Source organism: Anarhichas minor, unplaced genomic scaffold (assembly GCF_050575085.1).
Source record: "Anarhichas minor isolate MPS153535 unplaced genomic scaffold, ASM5057508v1 ptg000004l, whole genome shotgun sequence".
NCBI lineage: Eukaryota > Metazoa > Chordata > Actinopteri > Perciformes > Anarhichadidae > Anarhichas > Anarhichas minor.
Window position 1 is genome coordinate 2,219,157 of NW_027466450.1, and position 24,147 is coordinate 2,243,303.

At 43.1% G+C, this 24,147-nt stretch overlaps 1 protein-coding gene across 1 annotated transcript in view; it reads right to left on the reverse strand.

Moving 5' to 3' along the window:
* tns1b (tensin 1b) overlaps positions 1 to 24,147 on the reverse strand; it is a 155,740-nt gene that overhangs the window by 42,909 nt on the left and 88,684 nt on the right. Inside the window, exons 4-7 of the mRNA XM_076102898.1 lie at positions 23,404 to 23,442; positions 10,949 to 10,990; positions 3,716 to 3,765; positions 309 to 480 (exon numbers count right to left, since the gene is read on the reverse strand). Of these exons, the coding sequence (XP_075959013.1) occupies positions 309 to 480; positions 3,716 to 3,765; positions 10,949 to 10,990; positions 23,404 to 23,442 (303 nt within the window). The remainder of the gene's footprint in view (positions 1 to 308; positions 481 to 3,715; positions 3,766 to 10,948; positions 10,991 to 23,403; positions 23,443 to 24,147) is intronic.

Here is a 24,147-nt window from a genome sequence, read left to right on the forward strand (position 1 = left end):
TACTGTAGGTTAAGGCTGAGGTTGTGAGTGATGAGGTTCTAGCTTGACACTAGTAGCAGCCACAGGCCAGTGAACACCAGATAGCAATACCAATAGCATCGGATGAACAGAGATGTACACAGAAACAGGTATTACATCTGTCGTGTGAATGTGTGGGTAGTCTGGACTGTGAGGGATCAGCTGATGATCGGCTGACCCGGGCAGCTATAATGACTTCAACTTACGCTATTTGCTTCATTCATATTTTTTCAAAAGTTAATTGCTGTATTCCTGCCAGAATCACCCGCATGAACACAGCGAAACCGTACCAGGTAGTTGTGGCCGTGTTTGGAGCGCAGCATGGAGGCGACCTCCCGCAGGTTGGCAGCGTAGCTCTGCTCCTCCACGCTGCTGGGGAAGGAGACGGAGATGATCCTCTCTGTGATGTAGATCAGGTCCAACTCGTAGCTCTCCTCCAGGGCCTGCAGCAGACTCGTGCTCCTGTCCGAGAGATAGAGAAGCATTTGATCTTCAGTGTGGGTCAAACAGCAATTTTGCATATCAAAGGCCCCGCTGCGCAAAAAACAAAACGGAGGTGGACCGTTGCACCGCGGAATATAGCGAGGAATTTAATACCCAGAAGTAATGCAGCACATGTGATTTATAAATACGTGCTTGTGTTTATCAGACCAGATAGTGCGTGATCCCTTTGACCATGCATACCCAGGACAAGAGTGCCAAAAGTTGGCGTGTTGATGTTTTCTCTGGAAATTCCCTCAATGCAGCAAATTCAATTTCAGATTCAGTTGAAACAAATATCCTAATATGGTAACACACCACATAAAACGCCAGGGAAAACAGAAGAGGAAGATATTGACCTCCGGGTTGGAAGATAGTCACTGCCCCAAGCGAGGGGGTTCAACTTTATTTTATGAAACCTTGCCAGGTATCTGTAGTAACCGTCCGCTCCTCGTTTTTTCAAGCAGTTGTAAAACCACTGTCAATCACGGCCTCTCGTGGCTTTTTGCTTAATTGAGCTTCTGTCAAATGTCTCCAAACAGCTAGTGCAGCATAATCCAATGCTCTGTTGCCAACTGATCTCATTAAGCGTTCAAAAATCCAACACTTATCTCATTATCTTCTTGATTTGCCAATGTTTTGGAGAAAGGTTTTTGATTTTTCAGCTATGAAAAAACGGCTTGTTAAAAGCAACAGTTTAACACGATGAAAGTGAATAGGTGTATTCAACTTCAACAGCTTTCGCTAACTTTAAAAAGACATTGACAGATTTTTCATTTTGTGCAGAACTACTACTTTAAATGCCACCGATGATCTTGTCCATTTTAAAAATGTCTACAGAGAATGTGGATAGTGAGATGGAGAGGTTAAGGGAGAGGCGTCTGGACCCTTGGGGCCCAGACTGCAGCATATTTCCCACATTTGTCAGCTGTGAGAAGCCCCTGAGGAAATTGCTCATGTGTCTGGGACAGAAGAGCTCCCCAGGTTTACTATACGAGTACTGTAACCTGTTCTGTGCTGTACATCTGGACCCACTCAAAACTTGCTTACTGGAAATTATTCATGAAAACTGATATGTCACACATGCAATCTCTCATGTGTTGCAACATACTTTGAAATAGTTCTGAAAGTTGTGTCTTTTAGTGTTTGTAATACTTTTCTTGTTGTTATTTCTCGCATTGCCTGCATCTCTCTCTCTCCTTTTTGCATCTTTCTCAGTATTTATTGTATCAGTATCCCTCTCTGTCTCTGCATACGTATGTCTTTGGCCTCTGGGTGCAGTCAGGGCCAATATAGACCTGTGGTTTGGTCCTGTTCCATATCCACCGGCATGTGCTGACCGGCCTAGCGCCAACCTGCTTCTCATCAGCTGAAGAGATGAAGCGATTGCACTTTTTCTGCAGGTCGCGTTAAAAGAATGAGGCATTATCTCCACACGCTCAATTTCAGCACTGCAGTGATCTCATTGCTTCATTTGAACAAAGACCGACGGTGAACTAGGAATGTTTAATATGGACACCTGAGACATTATAGGCTGTAAAACATCTCGCCGGATATTTCTTAGTAATAATAGTGAACAACCAAGACTTCTGTCTCTTCAATCTAAAACACTCAGGGGCCTCCGTCATCCCAGACTTCCTGGTGAACACCTACAGTTTCCCACGATCTCACGGGTCAATGATCCGTCAATGGTCACTTCATAAACATAGCATAAGGCTAAATACTTATTATTCCTGCAAATTATTTGCGATTAACTCCATATACTTAAAGCTGCACTAATAGTTTTTGTATTAACAATGGATGAAATGACGTGCGTAAAGTTTGTCGCATGTAATGACGAAACCGTAGAGAATTATCACCCAACCCTCAGAACTCTCCGAGAATTGTATCCACTTTTTTAGCTCATTGTTTGGGTTTTCAAGCCTACAAACTCAACTCTGATCAACCTTATTCACAGCAAAGAAAGCATCTATAAACACGCTTACTGCCAAGCACCGAGCGGGACACAGTCAAAGTTAGTGACAAGCTGACTCCAGCCTAAGCTTTTGTGGAGTGAGACCGAAATAGAGCTGAAAGTAGGGTGAACATTTAACTTCCATTTAAACAGCCATTGTTTGCTAAAATATTTGCCATAAAACATCATAATGTAATAAAATGTCTGGCCAAACACTATAAGACATATAATAGGCCTGCCATTTTAGTGGCAGTATAGTTTGCTCAAAGCTGTAACTATATGATAAGGTACTGATTTCAATTGTACCATTAACATGTTGAAAGAAGCTTTTAACTACAGTTCACTTTACTGAGACATAGCTATGATGATCTGATGAGATGATTAAAATGCATGGTTCTGCAGTATTTTACAGTATGTTGTGCAGAACCAGGTGTACCAAAGTAGATAACAATTTTTAAAAAACGGAATAGGGTGTCTACAGTAGGTATGCATCCTAATTAATCTTCAACATGAATCACATTTTTTGTGTAGTGGATGAGGGCGTGTTATCTGTGTATCAGCTGTTTTAGCATTGTGCAGCACAACCCTCCATGCAGATAAAAACATATCAGTCTGTATCAGAATGTAAATAAGCCTCTCTGGACACACTCGTTTGATTGCATAGCCAGAGCATTACATAATAAATAACCATCATGTGCTGTTATGCACTTTTCAAAAGCCTTTGATTTTTCCTTTATATGGATGGAAAACGACTGTGATCTCATACCGTGCCTGTGCCGTTATTAGCGACGATGTATCAGATGTTGAACTGTTTTTATAACTCTGTATCAACTCTTTGACTTGCTGTGAGGTAATCAAACCGTCACTCAAACTCAGCACAGCACTTCAGCCTGTACTGTTGTGGTGTCCAGTTTTACACGTTACTTACACAACTGACAACATCTGTGACTCCCTCGGGACCGAGGGGAGAGGGGTCGACATCAAATATCTTTGTGTCCAACTAAACGGCGTGAGGTCCAGTTCAATGGCAGGGCATGTTGCCACGGCAAATATCCTATTACAACAGAACTTTGTATTTCAAATGCTTTCATGACTCCAGCTGAATGTGATAGAGGATGGATAAGGTTGTGCCTTCATTATCTTTTTTGTCCTTTTGAAGGAAACAGTGGAGATTAGGTCCTAAAATAATTCAAAAAATCCAATCCAATAAGCTGAATGAAGCCTTTTATGGGAAACTTGAGGCTTAAAGAGAAGAGTTCCTACCTCGACGGTCTGCGCCGGGACTCCATGCTCTTTGAGGATTTCGTTGAGCCCTGCCAAACACAAAGAAAAACAGTAGTGCGTTAACATAAGCCTATACATATAACTTCCATACCTACTATTTGTATATACTGTATATATCAAATTTTATTAATTAAATTAACGGTTCATTGCTGTGTGAAAAGACATCAAAATAAGTTATTTGTCCAACAAAAGAGCTTGTTTGAAACAGTTGTTTGTTGGTTTTAGTATCATAAAGTCCATAATGTCACCAATAGTTCCACTGATTGTGGATTTACCTGCTATAGATCTGTGATTTGTTTATAAGGCAGTACCGAAACCAAGCTGTTTTCTGACAGTACCACAGGTCCGATCTGGTTAAAGCCAGAATTAGTAGGATTTTCCTAAAATACGATGTACTCCTACAATAATAACCCCTCTCAATCATCACCTATGACCCACTAGAAGTGTGTGATGGTGTATGTATCCACAGAGACCATACCCTCTGCCTGGATTTTCTGAGTTGGGGACGATTGTGGGGGCTAACCTCAATAAAAAACATAGCAACCGGGTGAAAATATAGCGAGGCGAAACACCAAGCGGGCCAAGTGTGAGCTGGGGCTGGCTTTCACCCAACGGCGAGCGCTGTAACACCCGTTGAGCCGGGGAGGAGGGGCCAACTTTCAACTGTTGGTTCACAAACTGCAACCGACACGTCCTACTCATTCTGCCTTTAATGTTGTTGACTAGTTCAAAATATGACATATTTCCAAAGGTAATTGTAAATTGTATTCATCCCTCTAAATTGAACAGATTGAGAGACAAATGCTGATTATTGCCTCACTTTACACTTGAGTTCACATTTTACACACAGTGCGCAAAGTGCAGCTTGCAATGGGCCCTCTCATACGATGCTGTGTGAGGATGGCATCACATGGCACCCTCACAAAGCAAAGCAGAGAGGCCCTCGCGGAGGAAGTGTGGCTGAAGTTGATTGACTGTGTTTTGGCTCCACTATGCCTAGTCTGCCTCGCCTCCCCCTTAAAGCCAGCTCGAGGAAGGGGTCAAAGGCCATGTGGACTTGTTCACTCCCCTGTGGTGTTTGGGTCACATGTACACAGGAGGGGGCTGTGATCCATCATCATCCATTAGATCAGACTGGCTGACTGAGCCCCGCTCGCCTCCCTGGATGAGTTTCAGTCTGCTTTGCTCTCCTAACGCCTGACCGTCTGTCAGAGGACACATTCGAGCTAACGGAGACATCATCCATGTGGGTAGTTAATCATGTGAGTGGGCCTGTTCCAATGTTGTTGTTGTTTCAGCCCAAAATGGTAACATTTGTAGCAGTTTTTAACCCCAAAAAAATCCTACAAATCAGCAACCTTTTTGTTTTTATCTTGCAATACATTGCGAGTAACGATTCCAAAATTACAAGCCAGCTGTAAAAAGTTGCAAAAATTAAAATAAGTTTGTGAATTTCTCAGGATGCCCCACACTTAACTCAACTAGCTAGCGAGGAAGTTGAACGCAGTTCTGTAAGTTTGTGAACTAACTTTGTGGTGGTGATCCAACCTTATTTTCCTGACCTTGATAGGTAGAAAGTTGGAGATTGAAGGGAACAGAAGTCAAATAAAAGAAAACAGGCAGAATCGTCACATGTTGATGCTGCGTGATTGAAATTTCTTGGTGGGGCTGAAGATCGGGTAGCGAGTGACACGTTATGTTGTTGATCCTGTGTAGCGTAAAGGAGCTCATAAATGATATGATGATATCCGATCGCTGAATAGCATACTCGCCAGCATTTTAGGTATTTCTGATACTGATATTGCAGTAAAAAGGTGCAAGCATTCCTGCAGTTTTTTTTTTTTTAAAGGAAATATGTCTTAATACAACACATATTGATTCAAATTCATTCTTACTGAATGAATACTCATACATATACGGGCACAAACGCAGACATAAATGAATCAGACGACACAGTGTTTGCCAATATTCTTTTCTGTCCCAGCAAATCCACTTCATTTCAACAAATTCTATGCACCATTCCTTTGCTCCATCTTACATGGTAAGTATTCACACAAGTCCGTGGCCCGACTGAGGCGACACAAAGCAAATCCCCCATTTTCTTTCTGTGCTTCGGCCTAAACGTTTCAGTATGTTGCCGGGGGCAATAACGTGCAGTCGCCAGAGGATGACAGAGATGAATGACCAAGAAACAGCCTAGAAGAGAGTTCAGTTGCTTGTGTTGAGATGTGGAACCTGTTGTGCATGAAAGTCTTTGAAAGCCCAAAGTCCTCTTAAAAAGGACCACTGTGAGGTGATCAGAACATTTTTTTTAATGACAAGGTAAAGCATGTCAGAGAAGTCCTGTTCGTCGGACGACTAAACGCATTACAAAGCGCCACCACGTCAACCAGAATGCAAACAAATACCTTAATTAGAGAGTGGGAGAGAGTTTCGAGGAGATGGTGTTTATATTGTGCCGCAAAGACGCCAGTAAAGTCACAGTCTTTGCTTCAAATTAGTCTGAATTGGCGTGCAGAGCAATTTATGAGAGACGACATGTACGTTAAAGTGCAACCATCTGGGTAAATAAACGTGTCGCAGTGAAGCTACGGCCAGTAATGAGATGATAACTTTCTCTCGCTCTGATGCGGTCACTGAGAAACTGAAAGAGATTGTGATGTTCATGTGCTGTGATTCTATGAATGGAGGGTACTGTTTAGCCATGACTATCCACGGAGCCAGATTTAGAGTAGAAAACATTAGCTCCCGAACATCACACAATCCCTAAGACCTGTTACTCTGCTTTGAGAACTTGTGTTGGGAAGAAGGGGGGAGGGGGAGGGGGGTTAGCGGGTGAGGAGAGGAGGAGGCGGTAGGAACTGGAGTGGGGGGGGGGTCCAGCAGGCCTGTTTCCAGATGAAAACCATCTGTGGAGGTTGACTTTACAAGCAGGCCATTCAAATTAACCATCTGAGAAAGAGGGAGGGAGGGAGGGAAGGGTGAAAGACGTTGGGGGCTGGTAAAAGTCCGCGAAGGACACGAGAGAAACTGCTCTATAACAAAGAAAAAAGCAATGAAGGAGCGGACAAGAACGAGACCCGTGTTGAATAAATCCATCCATCCATTCGCTCCTCCACCGCGGTCCTACCTTCCTGAAAAGGTGGCCCGTACTCCATCGCCATGCCCCCCTCAGAGAGGAGAGCCGCCTTCTCAAAGACCCTCCTCGGTTCATCTCTGGAGAGCTCCCTCTGCCTCTCACCGCTCTCTGTCCGGCAGTGAAGTGTCCTCCGTGAAACCTCTCCCTTTTCTCTGACAGCGGAGGAGGAATCCGAAAAAAAAGAAAATCTATTTTGGGTTGTAGTTGCCTGCAGTGGGCCACTTCATGCTCCGGCTCAGACCAGACTCCTCCACAACGCTCCTTGTTTTCTGTCTTCTGTGTCCGCTCTGTCTTCACCCTTCCTTCTCTCGCTCTCTGTCTGTGTGGTGGCCACCCTCCCCCCTCCTCCTCCTCCTCCTCCCACTCGGCCTCCTATCACGTTATCTCTCCCCCTCATATTCAACTTTTCCCTCCCTCTCTCTCTCTTTCTCATCTGTGTAGGGATCTAAATTGCAACTGCTAACCCTTTCCGTCTCCTTGGGCAAACATCTGGGGTCTGATGCACACAAGCACACATGAATCAGCTGACTGTAGCTCTTCACCACTCTGTGTGGGGAGTCACGGCCGGTCAAATGTCATTCTGCAAACATGCTCGTGTGTGCGTGCGTGTATCTGCGTGTGAGAATCTTATTGTGACCTCAAGCCAGTTGTGTTTTTTGCACATGTGATTTCACAAACAACCTGTTTTTGTGAAGTCTATAATGTTATTATCACATTTTAGTGTTTCTAAATGGTGTGTGTATTCTGAACTTTCCTCTCTTTCCTGCCATTTTCTCACCTTTCAGTCACAAGTACAAGAAAGAGAATAATCGCCAAGACTGAGCAGTCTCTTAAGTAAAAATGTGGCACATGAAAACACCTTAACTTTTTAAAGGTGCAGTTAAATCTCAAATACTGAAAGGAGTCAACAAAGGCAAAGAAGCAGATAAACATCAGTGCAACCGAGGTACAAACTGTTCCAGTGAAGCGAGAGAAGCAAGTCATAAGACGAATCGTTTCGATGCTCCGAGGCGATGAGGCGTGGGGCAAACATCTCCCAGACGTCACAGCGCAACCAAATGCCCATGAGCAGACGGTTAGCAACTGCACTCGCACACACAGACAGACACACAGTAAATGCCTGAAACACAGACTCATTCAATCACACACTTATAATCACTGTGTGTGTTCCAGGCTCGGCCCCTTAGTGAAGGTGCGGACCAAAATATGACCTGAGAGGGAAAACTCATGAGCCGTGCAAAAACACTGTCCGATGTGAAGCTCCCGCATGACGGGGGAGGAGTGTGTGCTCTTCTGTACTACACTGTATGAGAAAAGTGAAGAACAACACGGGGAATGCCAATAAAAGCAGCCACACACACACATATTTTGATCGTTGTGGAGAAAGTGGGCACGCGGCTTTGGGTGGTAACTCTAAATCGGTTACATGATCCTTCCTTTCCCAGACAAAATACAACTCACAGGAAGTTGTGTCATGGCCGGCCAGGGCGGAGTGAGTCCAAGGCAAACATGTGCACCCTAATTGTTGTGTGTGTGTGTTCACCCAACATGCACGTATGGAGGCGGGAGTCTTCACCCTGAAGCCACGATAACTACTTCATTAAAGTTCATCCGCTATTTCTAAAACAACCATATGTAGGCTCGGGGGGGGGGGGGGGGGAGTGATATCATAGGATAAGCCATGTGTGTTTGATTACCCATCACTCCCCGGGGTGTCTACACTGAACATCCCTTGTGAAAGCCCAACGCAGTAGTGATGTATGGTGACCAATGTTCAATCAATTTGTAAGGATGCGTCCTTTTTAAGTAATTCTGATTCTACTTGCTTTCCCAATATGTACAGCAGCAAATTACACGTTACGACAGGCTGAATGTGGCGCCGGCCAGTAGTAAAGCATACGGTACGTTTCCTCACAGAAACGAGACTCAGGATTTTAATGGTAAAATCATAGATGAGGTGACTTCAGAAGTGGTTCATAACTGCTACTGTACTTGTGCCTGTGACATTCAGCCCATTCATTTATGCAGGGAGTGGTGCCCCCATATCCAGCGAAAAGGAAGGGTGTGGAGCTTTGGGTGGTGGATGGTAGTTCAACATAATTATCCAACTTTGATGCAGGAGAACAGAGACACAATCTATCCCTAACGTGGACTATGCTGTTGTTGCCATGCACAGATACTGTAGTAAGCAAGGCATTGTTCGTAATTGACCACTATTGTATGGTATTGCCAAATGGCAACAATTACTTTCGTTCAATTTTACTAAATTGACAGTAATATAAATCTAAGTAATATAAATGTTTTATAGTTTAGTTGTGAAAAGGGATCTTTTATTTTGAATGACAGACTTTTTCCATGAACACGTGTTATTAAGGTCACTATCTGAGGGCTCCCAAATATTTAAGCAAAATGTATTCAAGACAAACATTGAAAGACGATCTGGGATGAGTTCACTTTGAATTTCCATCATGAAACCAGTTTAGATGTGATGTGCTTTTTGTGAAATGGTAAAATGCCTTTGTTGCTGTATGGCCACTATATGCGAATAATGAAGTGCGAAAGCATTGTGTCACCTGATCTGGTCAGAACAACACAGACCACTGGCCCTAGAAGCTAACGAGAAGGGGAGATGCCAAGATGTAGGAGCAGGTGCTCCGAGTGTGCCGTGTTCCTTTGCTGCACCCAAGAGAGGAACTCCTTCTTCTTAAAATTGGGTCAGAAAGGAGAATGTAATGTCAACATGATTTAAATAAATGAATGATATTGAATGAAAATCATTGTGTGTGGCTCAGTGGTAGCGCCGGGTCGTCCTCCGGTAGTCCATGTCGAAGTGTCCCTAGGGAATACACTTAACCCCAAGCTGTGCCTAATGTGTATGAATGATTAGTTAGAGTTCTGATGGGCAGGTGGCACCTTGCATGGTAGCCCCTACCATCAGTGTATGAATGGGTGAATGATAGTGTTGTAGTGTTACAGTGCTTTGAGTGGTCGGAAGAGTAGAAAAGCGCAACACAAGTACAGTCCATTTACTATTACCATTTAAATAGGAACAAAATGTTTTTAAGAGACTTTCCACAATTGTGCATTGATGCCATATGGCAACGATTTACCAACAACCAAACATTTCTATTAATTCAGCAATAGTAAAAGTAATTAAACATTGTTATCATGTTTAAGTAATAAATAAATGACACATTTATGTCATAGAGTAATATATGTCAAATATCTTCTTTGGTATCATTTTGTGAAATTGGGGTTAAAGATGTCTACCTGACATTTGCTTTAAGAGTTTCATAAAACCTGAAGTTGTTAATGAACTTACGGACCTTCTGCACTCTGTAGCTGATCTTGGCCTTTGACCTTCCATCATGTGTGTGTGTGTGTGTGTGTGTGTGTGTGTGTGTGTGCACCCAAGAGGCACAGATAGAAAGCTTCACATTACATTGCACTGACAAATCCTCCTGCTCACAGAATCAGCAGCTAATCACACAGTGTGATGGCCTCGGTGTCTGACGTGCCTTTGAAAACAGATCTAATGGGAACAGAATCAGCAGCCAGGCTGGATTCCCGGCTCAGAAACACCTCATCGTTCTTTTTTTAACACTTTGCAAGACACAGCAAGACACTTTGATAAGTTGCTCATTATCTTGTGAACATTGGATGTGTTTTTGATGTGAACATTGGATGTGTTTTTGTTGGAAACTGCACGAATTGGCCAGAAAATTGGACAAGGCCAGTCCAACCTTTGAACAGTAAACAAAACTTTCTTCCTGTGGACACCCATACTTCAGAGGACAAATGAAACAATGATTTGTAGACTTTGTAACGTATCAAGTATACACCTGCTCTAATTGAGAAGAGTTTCAGCTGTTTTCAGGTGTATTTGCTGTAAATGAAGCACAGATGTCACTTCACGCCAGCTGGAACGCCTCTATCCGCACACAATTAATACCCCTCCTACATCAAACAGGTGATCTGTCTGCAAGCGTCACAGAGGCGGGCTAATCTGCTTCAGCTCAGTAATCTAAGCGAAAGAGATGGCTGGACCTGCAAAAAAAAAAGTTGAAACTCACCATGGTGTCTATGTGTTTGAGAGGGAGGTCACCGCTCGGCGCCTGTTCAGAGAAAAGACAGAGGAAAGGAGAAAAAAAAAACGGAAAGTAAGTTCAATAATGTGCCTGCAACACAACATTCCTCAAAAGCTCATGTCGTGTAACGTCGCGTCATGTCACATCGTCTCCTCTCGTGCTACGTCCGAGCTACGCTGGGCGCCATTCTTTGCCCTAATGTGGCCTGGAGCAGAGCGGGGCTCCACCTTGAATGCGTGGGACCATCTATAATCCCTCAGTGCAAATATTTACACAAAGTGACAAGTCTGCTTCCATTAGCCAAGACCTGAGAGTCCATCCGTAGAACTCTCTTTTCCAACGCCATATACAGCTATGGACAGAGAGAGAGAGAGAGAGAGGCCAACAGGGACAGAACGGGAGAGAGAAATAGGGGACAGGGAGAGATAGAGGAAAGGAGAAAGACAGAGAAGAGAGAAATGAAAGACGGTGGGTAGATGTGGAGTCGGGGCCGGCTGGGTGTTGGTTATAGAGGGAGATGAGATGGAGGTAAAGAAAAGGGGTTCATGGCAGAGAGCAGAAGAAGAAAACCATCAGAGCGATCCATGATGTCATGAGCATGTGTGGGCTTGGCTCACCGCAGACTACCACACATGCACAGATGTTACTTAGCGTAACAGATTCGGTGCAAGCTGTATTAACAAAAAGTCATATCTATATGTGGCAGAAAGGACAGCAAATGACTAGAGACACTTTTCACTGCAGTAAAACTGAATATGTTGGGCGTGGTCTCTCCGACAAATGGCTGATCAGCCAGGATGCATGTCTGATCAGTTGTGACGTTCCCTGTCTCTGTAGATCGTCCTTGTATAGAGCAATAAGTGCAGTACATCATTGACTCCTGACCCTTTTGTTGTCATAGAGATTTTGAGTGATTGTCAAAAGATGGCCTCAACAGCTTCTCAATGTCGACCAAAAAACAGCACATGAGGTTGTAAAAAGTACTGAAAGTTGGCATTTTGTGCTTGGTCAGATTCTAAGCTTTGTCTACTTTACTCTCTAATCTAAATCAGGAAAACTGTTTGAACAAAATTTGAATGAAATGTATTAAATTTAAAAAAAAAATTGTTAAGTTTTCAACAGGTTTATAATCTCCAAACGATAACCCCCATCGCACAGGCAAGTAAACAGACTGTCCTTATTCCAAATGAGCTGCATACATGTCCAAAGAATACTCCCAAACCTGAATTATGTCGGCATATCCCATATGTCTTAATCGGGGAAATACTTCATTCAAAATAAAGCCTAATCCTGACACGTACACGACCTGTATCAAATTCAGAATATTGTGATATTTGGTATAAAAAGTGGAAATATTAGTGTTCATGTCAACGTTGTCAGTGATAGGACACATCAGGCTTTGGATACACAGACAATAACAAAAAAAATTGAATATCGCCAGACTTGTAATTAGGAAGGAAGCAAGAATAGTGGAGGCCTCCTCCTGGACAGTAAACACACAGAGAGCTGCACTGTGACACCAAGGATGCTCTGCTTCTGGAGAAAGCTTCAGTCGAGTATAAACAGTAAAGGCAAAGGGTCAATTATAGTCTGGCTGTGCAGGCCCCAGAATATAGACTGAACACACAGAGCAAACCACCAACCAGTAACAGAGAGACAGAGAGAGAGAGACGTGGGAATCATCCTAACCAGTGAAATACCAACTTACAACATTTAAAAACAACCACAGAATAAAGGGAATGGTGATTAAATTAATAATACAATGCCACGGAAACAACTTTGTGCTTAATGTCAGATCATGACCATCTGCTTTCTCTAGGCGGGTGTGTAACTGTGGTTTATTGTTGTACATTAGACAAGTGGAAGACAGGGTTGCTTTAAGGAACGAAGGGAAAGGAAACACCAGACCGACGTTTCTGACCCTCTAAATGCAGACCGTGGATTCGCTCAGACGTCGAAAATTTGCAACCGCAGGCATTCTCACACAAATAGAGCCCATTGTGTGTACACCCAGAAAAACACACGGACACAAACAATTCTCACATTGATATATTCTAACATGTGCGTTTCCGCTTGTTGCAATTGCAGCCAGATGGCCGGAGTGAGTGCGTGTGCTGCGTATACATGTGTGGGTATCGTCGATGGGGCTTGCAACTAATTCAGAGAGCATGAGAAAGCCTGGGAAGCTGTGTATCAGCAAAATAGTCCACAGAAGAAGTGTCTGCCGTTTCTCTTTGCCCTCATCAAAGGAAACGTTTGAGGGGGAACTGTAGCGCTGAAGCAAGTAATTGTTTCAAAGACATTTCCTTTTTCAAAATCAAGGCAATTCTTAGTAGCCATGCAAAATAAACCTCTGGCGAATCAATTAAAAGCCAGAACTGGATCTTGGCTGTTTTCATAGACCACTTCACAGCCTCAAATGATGAGGATTTGTGCTGTGTCATAGTGACGTTCCGACTCAGGGACAAGAGTTTGATCCCCGGGGCCCAGAGCTGAGTTCAGAGTCAAGCGAATACATGCTGGTGACAAACAGCAAACTAGTCTCGTCAATGTTGAGAGGGGAACAAAGAGCCCTCGATGATTTTACGTTATCACACTATGGTACGACGTATGGACATGACCGAGATCGTTTTTTGTTGACGATGATGCCAGAATAAGCAGCAGGGTTTTGTCTACCATTATAAGACTTAGGCATTGTTCATTTGTGTTAAAAGAGTCAGAGAGTCCATTTTATTTATTGTTTTGGTTGTAAGATAAGCTAAGATAAGATAGACTTTATTGTCCCGAAGGAAATTTGTCTTGGAAACACTGTATTTTTAAAATATATCAGTGGCATACAACAGTCTTAAAATGACAACAATATAACTTATCGCAAATATTTCTAAGACAACATATTGTGCAACAAAAGTAGTTATCGTCATAACAGCAAATGTTAGCCACACCACCGCAGGGCAGTAGGGTCTAGTAGGGTCTTACATTAAATCATTGTTCTGTAGCCAAGAGCTTTGCAACACGTGCAGGGAGACTGAAAACACAAAACCTGGCATTTCCAGTGCTCTAAATATCTATGTAGGCACTTATTTCTGCATCTTTGGATATTGATTATACAGTAATGAACTTTAAAGGGTGAAAAAACATCATTCCTTGCAGATACTCTGGCTTTCTGGCTCCTTGGCCCAGTCCCTAGCTTAGAGCCATGCCACCTCCTTAAGCCAAGTCAGATGAGCATCATATTGCATTTGTTCTCATGAGAGGAGCTAAATACAGGCTGTTGATCTCCCATGTGGTATCAGAATAATAACAGACATAATAATAGCCGAGCAGTATGATAATATTGTGCTTGTAAGGAAGACAAGGGTCAGTATTTCCTGCTCTAAAGCTCAGAATGAATACATGTGGGAGGTGAAAGAGTTCTTATTGATCAAAACCAGTGATAAAAAAATCACTTCAACGGGTGCTTACATCTGCGTTCTGTCACAGTTTACTGATACCGGCCTCTATTTTGGACAACTGTCATTGTCCTACTGATTATAGATCAGCTGAAGGAACATTATGATAACACTGAATTCACCAAAGTAAAAGCTGAGATTTGGGGACACATTAGACCTCTTATCTGCCCCAAAGACACTTGTTTTGCTCATGTTTTAGTAGCATGATAGCTAGCTGGTTGCAACTGCAATAGAAACATAGCTATTAAGTGCTTCTCATAGAAAAAAAAACTGAAACAAACATTAACTACAATTTTGAGTGACTACAAATTTGAAACAAACTAATTAAATTTAAAAATCTATAAATAAAAGTCAATAGGAAAGAAAATGTATCAAAAAAGCACCAAGGATACAAGTAATGTAAAAAAATAAGTTTAGCTCACATGGTTTGTTTACAGCCTCACTTCTTTTTAGTGATGCCACCATCATTCCTAATGTAAGCTGGTGAGCACAATGTTTTATTACCAAACAGAATGATAGCGAAACTTACAAAAATAAGATCCAAGTTGTGATAAACTGGAATTTCCCTTGTATTACCCTTTCACACAGCACACACAGTCCCTTCAAGAATTCAATCCGCAGCTCATTCGCAGCTATAATCACATGCAATGCGTCTGAGTCTGCTTTGTTGCTCATGTTCACGTGCTGTGAAAACTGTCGCATTGAAAACTAACGGATGATGAGAGAGCTTCGACAAAGCCACGTGTCTGTCTCAAAGTACATCACAACAGAGTGTGACTTTTCACCCACAGCTCTTCATCTCTTCCAACGCCGTAGCGTAGCATGTGCTTTCTTTCACATGAGCACAGTGGCTCCTTTGACCAATTCACCAAATTATAGCCCCGCTCCTTTAGGAAGGCAGAGGTAGCTGGCGCGTTGGGAGTCCCCCCCCCCCTGAGCGACGCGGATAAAACGTAGCCCAAAGCAGGGCCTCTGGGGAAATGACCCAGGGCTAAATATACAGCTGTGCATCTTTAGAGCTCGAGAGACAAAGCCCATTTAGCTCGGCACGGCCCGGGCTCGGCACGGCCCGGGCTCAGTGCGGACGGCGGAGCGGTTACAAATCACCGCTTTGGGTGCATGTGTGTGGGTTTGAGACGAGGGGAAGAGAAGGGGAGTATTTCTCTGTGAGTAGGGAGGCAGACGGCATCGATCGAGACTGTTGGAAGGACTGAGTGTTTACGTTCAGTCGGTGAGCTGAGCGGGCAATAACCGACGCGTGTGTGAAACTGAGAAGGATGAAAGTAAACCCTTCCATTATTATTCATAGCTTCGATGTAGATGCACAGAATTGTGGGATAGTGTGTCTGTTGGGTGTGAGTGTCACGAAACACACACGGGATGCTCCACATTTTTTTTCCAGAGTACAACCTTGTGTGTCTATATGTCTGTGTGTGTGTGTGTGTGTGTGTGTGTGTGTGTGTGTGTGTGTGTGTGTGTGTGTGTGTGTGTGTGTGTGTGTGTGTGTGAGAGTCAGACCAAGGGTGTGCGCCCAAGTGCCACTCATCCTTTCCTCTCCCTCGCACCTATTACCTACCCTGAACGGCCTCATGCAGTTTCAGGACAATTCTTTGGAAACTTAAAAACACACGCACGCAAGCACACACACACACACACACACACACACACACACACACACACACACACACACACACACACACACACCATCTGTACTGGCAGCAGAGCTGCTACGCACCAGCTCTACTCCTATGTTTACACTTTACACATGTTGGACAGTGGCCCACACTGAGAGCTAGCAGCGGCCTTAGACGGGCCTCGATGTACTTTATGCAGCATTCCTCACCGGTAATGACACGAAAGGTTGGAAAGCTAAATGTGCGAGCCATGCTGCACTAAATCACAGTCAAAGGGCCTAATTTGCAGAGAATGAAACGCATCCAAAAAATCAGGAAGAAAAAAACAACTACATTTTGACCGTGTTTTCTTATGAAGGCTACTGATTCTAATCTGCCCTAATTAAAATTCCCAAAACAGTGCAGGCTGAGAAAATGAATAAAATCCCCCAAAAGTGTTTTTGTTCTTCTGAGGTGCCACTCAAAGTTGTGATCAGTCTCAAATGAGTTTTCGTTTGCAAATACATGCTGATCCTCTGTCTGAGGTTACGACAGTTCTGGTTACTTGAAACAAAAACAGAAATAGTGAATGAACTTTAAAGTACTATGTCTGATTGTCATCGTGCCTAGTGATTGTGATTTGCCCTTTTGTGTCAAACCCTATCCATCACAGTGGACGACACAGACTGACATGTCCAACAGTGCCTCCTAGTGGGAATAAACACAAACTGCAGCCCTCGACACGAGTTGGCATAATGATGGTTCACCTGAAGCCTCAGTCCTTCACAGTAAAATTAATTTCGACATTGTAGCACACAGCTGATGGAAGCAGCAACCACTATGCCACTGAAGAAGCTGGAGGTCGATGTAAAGTACACCTAATGCTCATTGCTTCAGCAGAGCTTCCTGAGTTTCTATTTTTTTAGGAAAGTGGCTGAAAAGTGTGAATGTGTTTGTTTGCCTTCAAAGTAAAAGCGCAGCTGTTTGGCAAGACCCTTAAACAAATGTTTTCCCCTCTAGTGGCTGCCTAAAAAGGCAATCCTGCCTCACGAGAGGTGATGCAGCCCCAGAGCCAATTTAAAAAAATTCCCTAAATGTAATGTTGAAAAAGCGATGTTGGGAAATGACAGGTCGCCTGCAAAGAATGTAGTTTTCAGTGTAAATCCTCCAAACATTGGTTTTCTTCTCCCTCGTGCAAAAACATAAACATATGCACAGTATTTACAACTACACACATCCCTCCACGAGTAACACCATCAGATAGAGGAAATCAATACCACCATATTCATAAGAAATGTTTGACATACATACAAACAACAACATACAAATCTAATCAAACTGTCTTCCACTATGCATTATGACAAAACCGCAAATATGTAAAACAAAACAATTTGTTTTTGTGTGTTTAATCACAATTTCCTTTTAACTGCATTTAGTAAAAATCTCTATCACAATGTGGTCCTATTCATAACAACATGATACATTTTAAAAGTCATAGGACCAGCTCTACTACTTCATCATCCTCAATAACACACAAGCAAACGCAGGCACACACACACACACACACACACACGCACACACAGCTGTTCCTCTCTCATGCTCCGTGGTCCTTCATCTGCAGCGTTCACACAGCCATGTCCCAGCAATGTAAACATGGTGCTGAGGAAGGAGGGGCTGTGTGGGCCTGGTGCATCCAGGGTTAGGGTTCGGGTTGGAGTGTGTATGCTTGTTCCCGTTCCCACCCCCCATGAGGTAGAGTGTGGAAGGGAAGGGGGGCTTCTAAAATGCCAGGGATCCCTTAGGACTAGAGCAGAGTGGAGTGGACGGTCCTCGCTGTGGGAAAAACCCCTGAGCCGTCTGTGACCCTAAACCACCTCTGCCTTCTCTGTGTTTCTCAGCCCCCCTGATACGGACCTGACCGCTCACTCTGTTATGTAACCCAAAGCCTTCTGCAACATGTGAGAGAGGAGGGACTCTCTAAAGGAATCTGCCAAGTATTTTTACTCCTTGTGTGTGTGTGTGTGTGTGTGTGTGTGTTTGTGTGGACAGGGTCTACTCAGTCACACCTACATGCACAGACACTTACCGCACACTAATCGCTTTTTCTTAACTCTGCATATGTCCCAATATGGTAATAACTCCGAAGCATCATGTAAATAACCCGGGAAAAAAAGTGAAAAAGGAATTGTGCAAGCCTTATCTAGACTACTGTACTTCATCACTGCAATATTGTCTTTTATTTCTTCGGCCTGGCTGAACTTCTCATGCCTGTGAAATCTGAGATGCTCTGTATATTATGCAATAATTCATTACTTACAACAATAGACGATATGTAATGTAGTTAATAACCCAAAGGACAAAATAGGTTGTATGTGTGTGTTACATTATCTTCTGATCTGTGGGTTAGGACCATGCATGTATAAAGAGAACTGGATACGGCCACATTGATTCCTGTGAAAGCTGCTCAGTGGCACAAGAGGCAAAAAAGTTTTACTTTCGAGATGTGATCTTCTGCATCCATGTGGCCCATAGAGGAAGCGCACTGGCATTACGTTTAACCCCACCTCCCAGCCCTCAGCCTCGGGCTCATTCACATTAACAGAGGAAGGAATTTTTTGGTTATAAGGATAATTATGAATAATAAGGAGTATTCCAGTCTTTCTAAAGAGAAGTTGATACACCCTGATTTACAGACGTCTCTTTCCCAATGTAAAGCTATGGGAAAAATTACTTTTCGTCACGTGACTGACCCGTAAGTTGTAATTCCACAGTTTAGCCACTATGTCAAATTTGGTTGAAAGCCCGTCGCTCTTCCTGGGGGCTTGGCTAGGATCCTGTCCTGGTTTGGGCACAACAACAAAGTAAAGCTCAGGTCATGCTTGCTGCAGCCGCCTGGCTGTTACAAGCATGCAGACCAGGCATGCATCTTTCTATCTATCTATCCACAGATCCATCCATCCATCTATCTTTTGCGTGTTAGCTTGTGCGTGCTGATATTTGCCAATTAGCTCTTAACAGAAAGTTATGTCCTAAGTTTTGCAGGTATTTGACAAATAAGCCAAGACTTTGACGTGATGCTTGGCACAAGTTGAAAAGGAATCACTAACATTATTACAATTGGTCCTTTGGAGGAGCTGACTATTTGTACTAAATATCTTGGTAAACTGTCCAATAGTTCTCAAGACATTTAACTCAAAATAACAAATGGCAACAACAGAACGTCAGTAGGATTCATCCTCTCCACTGTGAATAACCAGACATTTCAAACTGGACCAAAGTGGTCAACCGACATTGCCATTCCTAAAGCCATGCTGCTTACATGGCTGGAGATGTCCCACTGACTTTAAGGGACGGTTGTTGTTGTGGCTAAAAGAAACCGACTGGTGGGAGTAAGTCTCACTGTACAGAAAACCACCTATGACATTGTGTCTGTACAAACATCATACTGCGCCGCCTTTGCCACTGAGAGACAACCGTCATAATTTGCAGCCACAAAAGGTCCTTGTCAGCAAAACATGGGTCATTTTAGAGATTTGAACAAACAACCAATGCTGTTGTTTTTCTGCTGAGGACAGTCTCTTTTAGTTGGACGGATGAGCGAGGTATTACTAAAGCGTGGGCGGCACTAAAACTGTGAAAAGTCTTCTTCCGAGTAAACAACATGGCTGTTTATTAGAACAAACATCTCAAACGACACAAGCATGCAAGGGTTGATGGGTATAAGGAGGGAGATGTTAAGCATTTCATAACCAGCAGTTACTAAAGTCTGGGGAGCCTGACATAACTAAGAAGGCTGAAGGTGACCACAGTCGGAACCGATGTTTCTTCACACTGGACTTTTCTAACACTGGTGGGAACGCTGGAGAGGGTTAATTAAAGCCTAGCGTGCAGGGTAGTCCATTATGATAATAGGTCATAGTGAATAGGACTGGAATTATTCTGCTACTGCAACACCTAGGCAGTTTGACTTCATAAAACTGTAGTTTACAAGCCACTGTTTGCTTGTAATTCGGCAATGTAAACTGACAGGCTCGGTTATTTCAACCATATTAATCATGTCCACAAATTGCGTGTTTGGGAGTGAAATGAGTGAACTTCATTTGTATAAAATAGCAATTTCCAAAATCGACAATGCACTTGCAACTACAGAAATAAAAAGTAAAAGAAAGTGTTTAGTCTGAAGATTCTTTTAAAAGTTTTTTTTTAGAAAAATGTGCAGTGCTTGCTCTGCTTCAGAAACCATTAACGAATTGCTTCCTTTTAGGTAATTGTCTAATAAAAGCTCTGCCAATTAACGGAGGAGTGAGGGCTGAGTGCATTTGGATCATTAATCGCTTCAAATAAGATGGGGGGGAAAAATGCTTTCTCACTTTGACCCAGCACTTAACTCATTCTATCTTTGGATGCGGATGCCTGCAGGGAAAGAAAATTGACCATGACGTCCAGTCTTTCATAGAGCACCCTTAGGGCTTATGTAATACACACACTTGGTGATGCTGGATCATCACGTAGAACACATAAGAAACACTTACGCATGAGTTCAATATCAAACAGGTTTTTCATGGCCCGGTTTAGTACATTCCCAGGGAACTGGGATCGTACTGTATACCGTTACAGGACGCCTGGTTGGTGCTTGTATACACAGTGTAATACAGGGCACATCGGGGAAATATGTGTGCTTCTAAACACGGTGCTAATTGGACCACATCTAGACCATCTTTGCCCTGCAGTTAGTCATTACTCAGCAATGTCCTGGCCCTGTTCCCCCACTACACAAGACCTAAATATATATTTTTTAAAAAGAAGCTGGATGACGTAGGTGTGAGTGGTTTATGGTTTTCTGAGTGTGTGTGCATATCTTTGCTTGTGGGTGCATGCATTCTTTATGTGTGTTTCTAGGGGGCATGTGTTCAGATGAGCAGTCCACGTCATCAGGTTCCTTGATATCTTTCTCCTTCTCCTTCTCCGTCAGGCTTTGTTTTTGTGCAAAAATAAAACCTATTCCTGGCAGAGCTGGCTCGACATGAGGGCACATCTGAGGAATGCTCCCCGCATGCTTTACAGCACGTTACGCACGTCCAACGGCATGGGTCTGGTTGGGGGTAGTCACTTATGTCATCATCGCCGTTGGATGGGATCTTCCAACCGCACATCATCAATTACAATAAACGGGCTGCCAGTTGGCATCAATTTCCCAACAGAGGGATGTTTCCAAATTCCCTCTGTAGACTCTGTAGTTAGTAACTAAGATACTATATTTAAAACAGCACTAAGAGGGCGCTAATTTCATAATTACACTAATTTTAATTGTACATGCTGGTGCAGTTAAAGGGCCAGTGTGTAGCATGTCAGGGGATCTTTTAGCAGAAATGGAAGATAATATTCATAACAAGAGTTTGTTGCGTTTTCCTTATGAGTCCTTCATATCTACATAGGGAGCAGGTCCTCTTCACGGAGTCCGCCACGTTACTACAGTAGCTCAGAGCAGACAAACAGCTGCAGTAAGAAACAGCTGCATGAAAATATTTGATTTTCGTTTGACTCAGAGTCGAATACAATTATCCGGTAATAAAGCCATGTATTCTTTGTAGCTCGTCCCATCCGAGTGGAATGTCTAGATTCCAGTTTGGTTTTTTTTCAAACATTTTTCCCCGACTAAGTTAATATATGACCGATGTTGCAATCAGTCTGCACCTGAGTGGGGCGGTAAATCACGTTGGTCTCAGGCTGTGTGAGGAGGAATTCACCAAACAAGGGGCTGAGGAGAGCTGACACACACCTCGGGCTGGACGGCTGCAGCTGGGAACGCTCGAAGGCATGCACGCTCGCATGTCCACACAAGAACACAAACAGCGTCATCCAAGCTCCTGTGATACAGAGCCTCCAGAGGGCTGACACACACTGTACGCACAGGTAGAATGAATTCATATTTGTAATATGTACTTTCATAGAACTTGGAACCCAGCACAGGAGGCCCGTACCCTAACTCACCTTCAGGTGGATAAAAGCAATGCATTCAGTCCACATCTATATTATTATATCTCATATTTGTGCAATGGCGATGCTGTCCATGCATTTCGGCTACCAGGCCACCAGACAGCATGACCATTGTTGGGCCTTGAAAGGCAGTTTTCGTATGTCTCCTCTCTCCTCGGCGGTAAAGGCAAGCCAGCAAATGTTTTACACCTCATCTCATCAGCATTTATGAGAGCAATCAGCACCTTTAATGCAGCGTCAAAAGCCTCTGGGGAGACTCCTGTTGGCGAGCCAAGATCAAAGAGATAAAATGGAGGCAGATGCCCTGCGGCTTCTATTCACTCCATTGTATTCTATTAAAAACATATAATCTACTAGGAGGAATAGATTGTATTCTGCATTGACTCAATGAAAAACTCACGAAGAAACATTGTCCTGTATGCTGTCCGACTGCAGATCTAATGCAGTGTTGTGATTACTGCAGTCCCGTTTTATCGGTGCAAGTTGATTGACATGAGGACAAATGGTCTGAGCTATCAGCAGTGAAGTAGCAGCATTAATAACAGACTACAGGTTAAGTCAGTGAAGTGTAATGTCTATGTCATATGGAGGCCAACGCAGAGCAGAGCAGCCCTTTCAAAAAAATACCCAGAAAGCTCAGCCCAGGCGGCTGCACATCTAAAACAGATGTCTTCATGTAGAAAGCATCTAGTGTGAAAGCATCTGCAGAGGATAATAACATGTTCTTGCTTGATCACTGCAGATTTTATGAAAGAAAAACAAGACATTTCCAGAAATATTTTCTCTGTGAGCGTAGAAAAGTGCAGGGGATGTTTGCTTTGGTTTGTCAAGCACCCAAAACCATTTAAACACACAATATACGAGAAGGAGAGTGAGCTGGTAATCTCCAAGTCTCACACGGCTTCTAATGCCAATACCAAAAAAGGCAACGGAGCAAGCATGTCTTTTTATTGCTATTGCAAAATCACTTTCATACTCAGACTCAAACACCAAAAAGACGTCATCGTGATACGGCGGATTCAAGGACACAGCTTTTTATTGAACTTTGTTGTCTGATTTTTGTTTTCATGCCACAGCACCTAATAGATCCAAAAATCCCTCGTTTTACAATTTTTGAAAAACGGGAAAAAAAACAGCTGCAAAAGGTCGAGTAAATTCTCGTACATTTACATCGCCCAAGATCACAGGTTTGTCTCAGGGGCCCTCCAGATAATGGTTCATTACGTGCAACGGTAACTACCTTGTTAGTGTAGCTGATAGAGGCTGTTAGTTTCCGACCCTGTTTGCAATAATTCCGCACCAGGAAGGAGCCAATAATGCCTGCTGAGCACGTACAGCATGGAAGCAATTACTAAAACCAAAAAAAAAAAGTGTTACTTACCAGCTCATAGTTTGTTGCAGGAACACAAGATGAAGACACCTAAGAAAAAAAATAGAAATAGTTAGTCATATTGTTGCTTATATGCAGTTATTTTTTACATGATATTATAAACAGCCACGGACTTGAAACATTCCTGGTTTGCATTTAGGTTCGGCTTTATGAACAACACGATTCAGCCCAACATGCCGCCAATGTCGTATTCCAAAGCTACTGTATGTAGACGCAGATGCAAACCAGAAAGGAGGGACAGGCTTCATTAGACTTAAAGCTGCACCGATCAATATTTTTAATATTAATAAAAATGACTATGTCAAATGTGAAAGGGTTCACATCAACCTCATTACCAGCAGCAGCAGACAGATGTTCCCAGTGAGAAAACCCAGTCCCCAGAATAAATGTTGACATTGCAAACCACGGGATACGTCGAAATTGGACATTTCTGAACCCCAAAGAACGGTTCATTAACGTGTTTCATATCAGCCACTTATCAAGCTGACAGAAACACACAATGCCACGTGGTTAGCATTGTGAAATGATTGGTTAGGTTAAGGCAACAAAGCTACTTGAAAAAAGAACATGGTTTGTGTTAAAATAATATGTAACAATGTAGTTACCCTCAATAAATATGAACCGCCCTGAGCGGACTTTCTTAAGTCATGTTACGAAAACAAGCATAAGTCAACATTTACTTTCACATAGGACACTAACAGCGGCCGCCTGGGTAGAAGTCCTTTGTCTGTATGA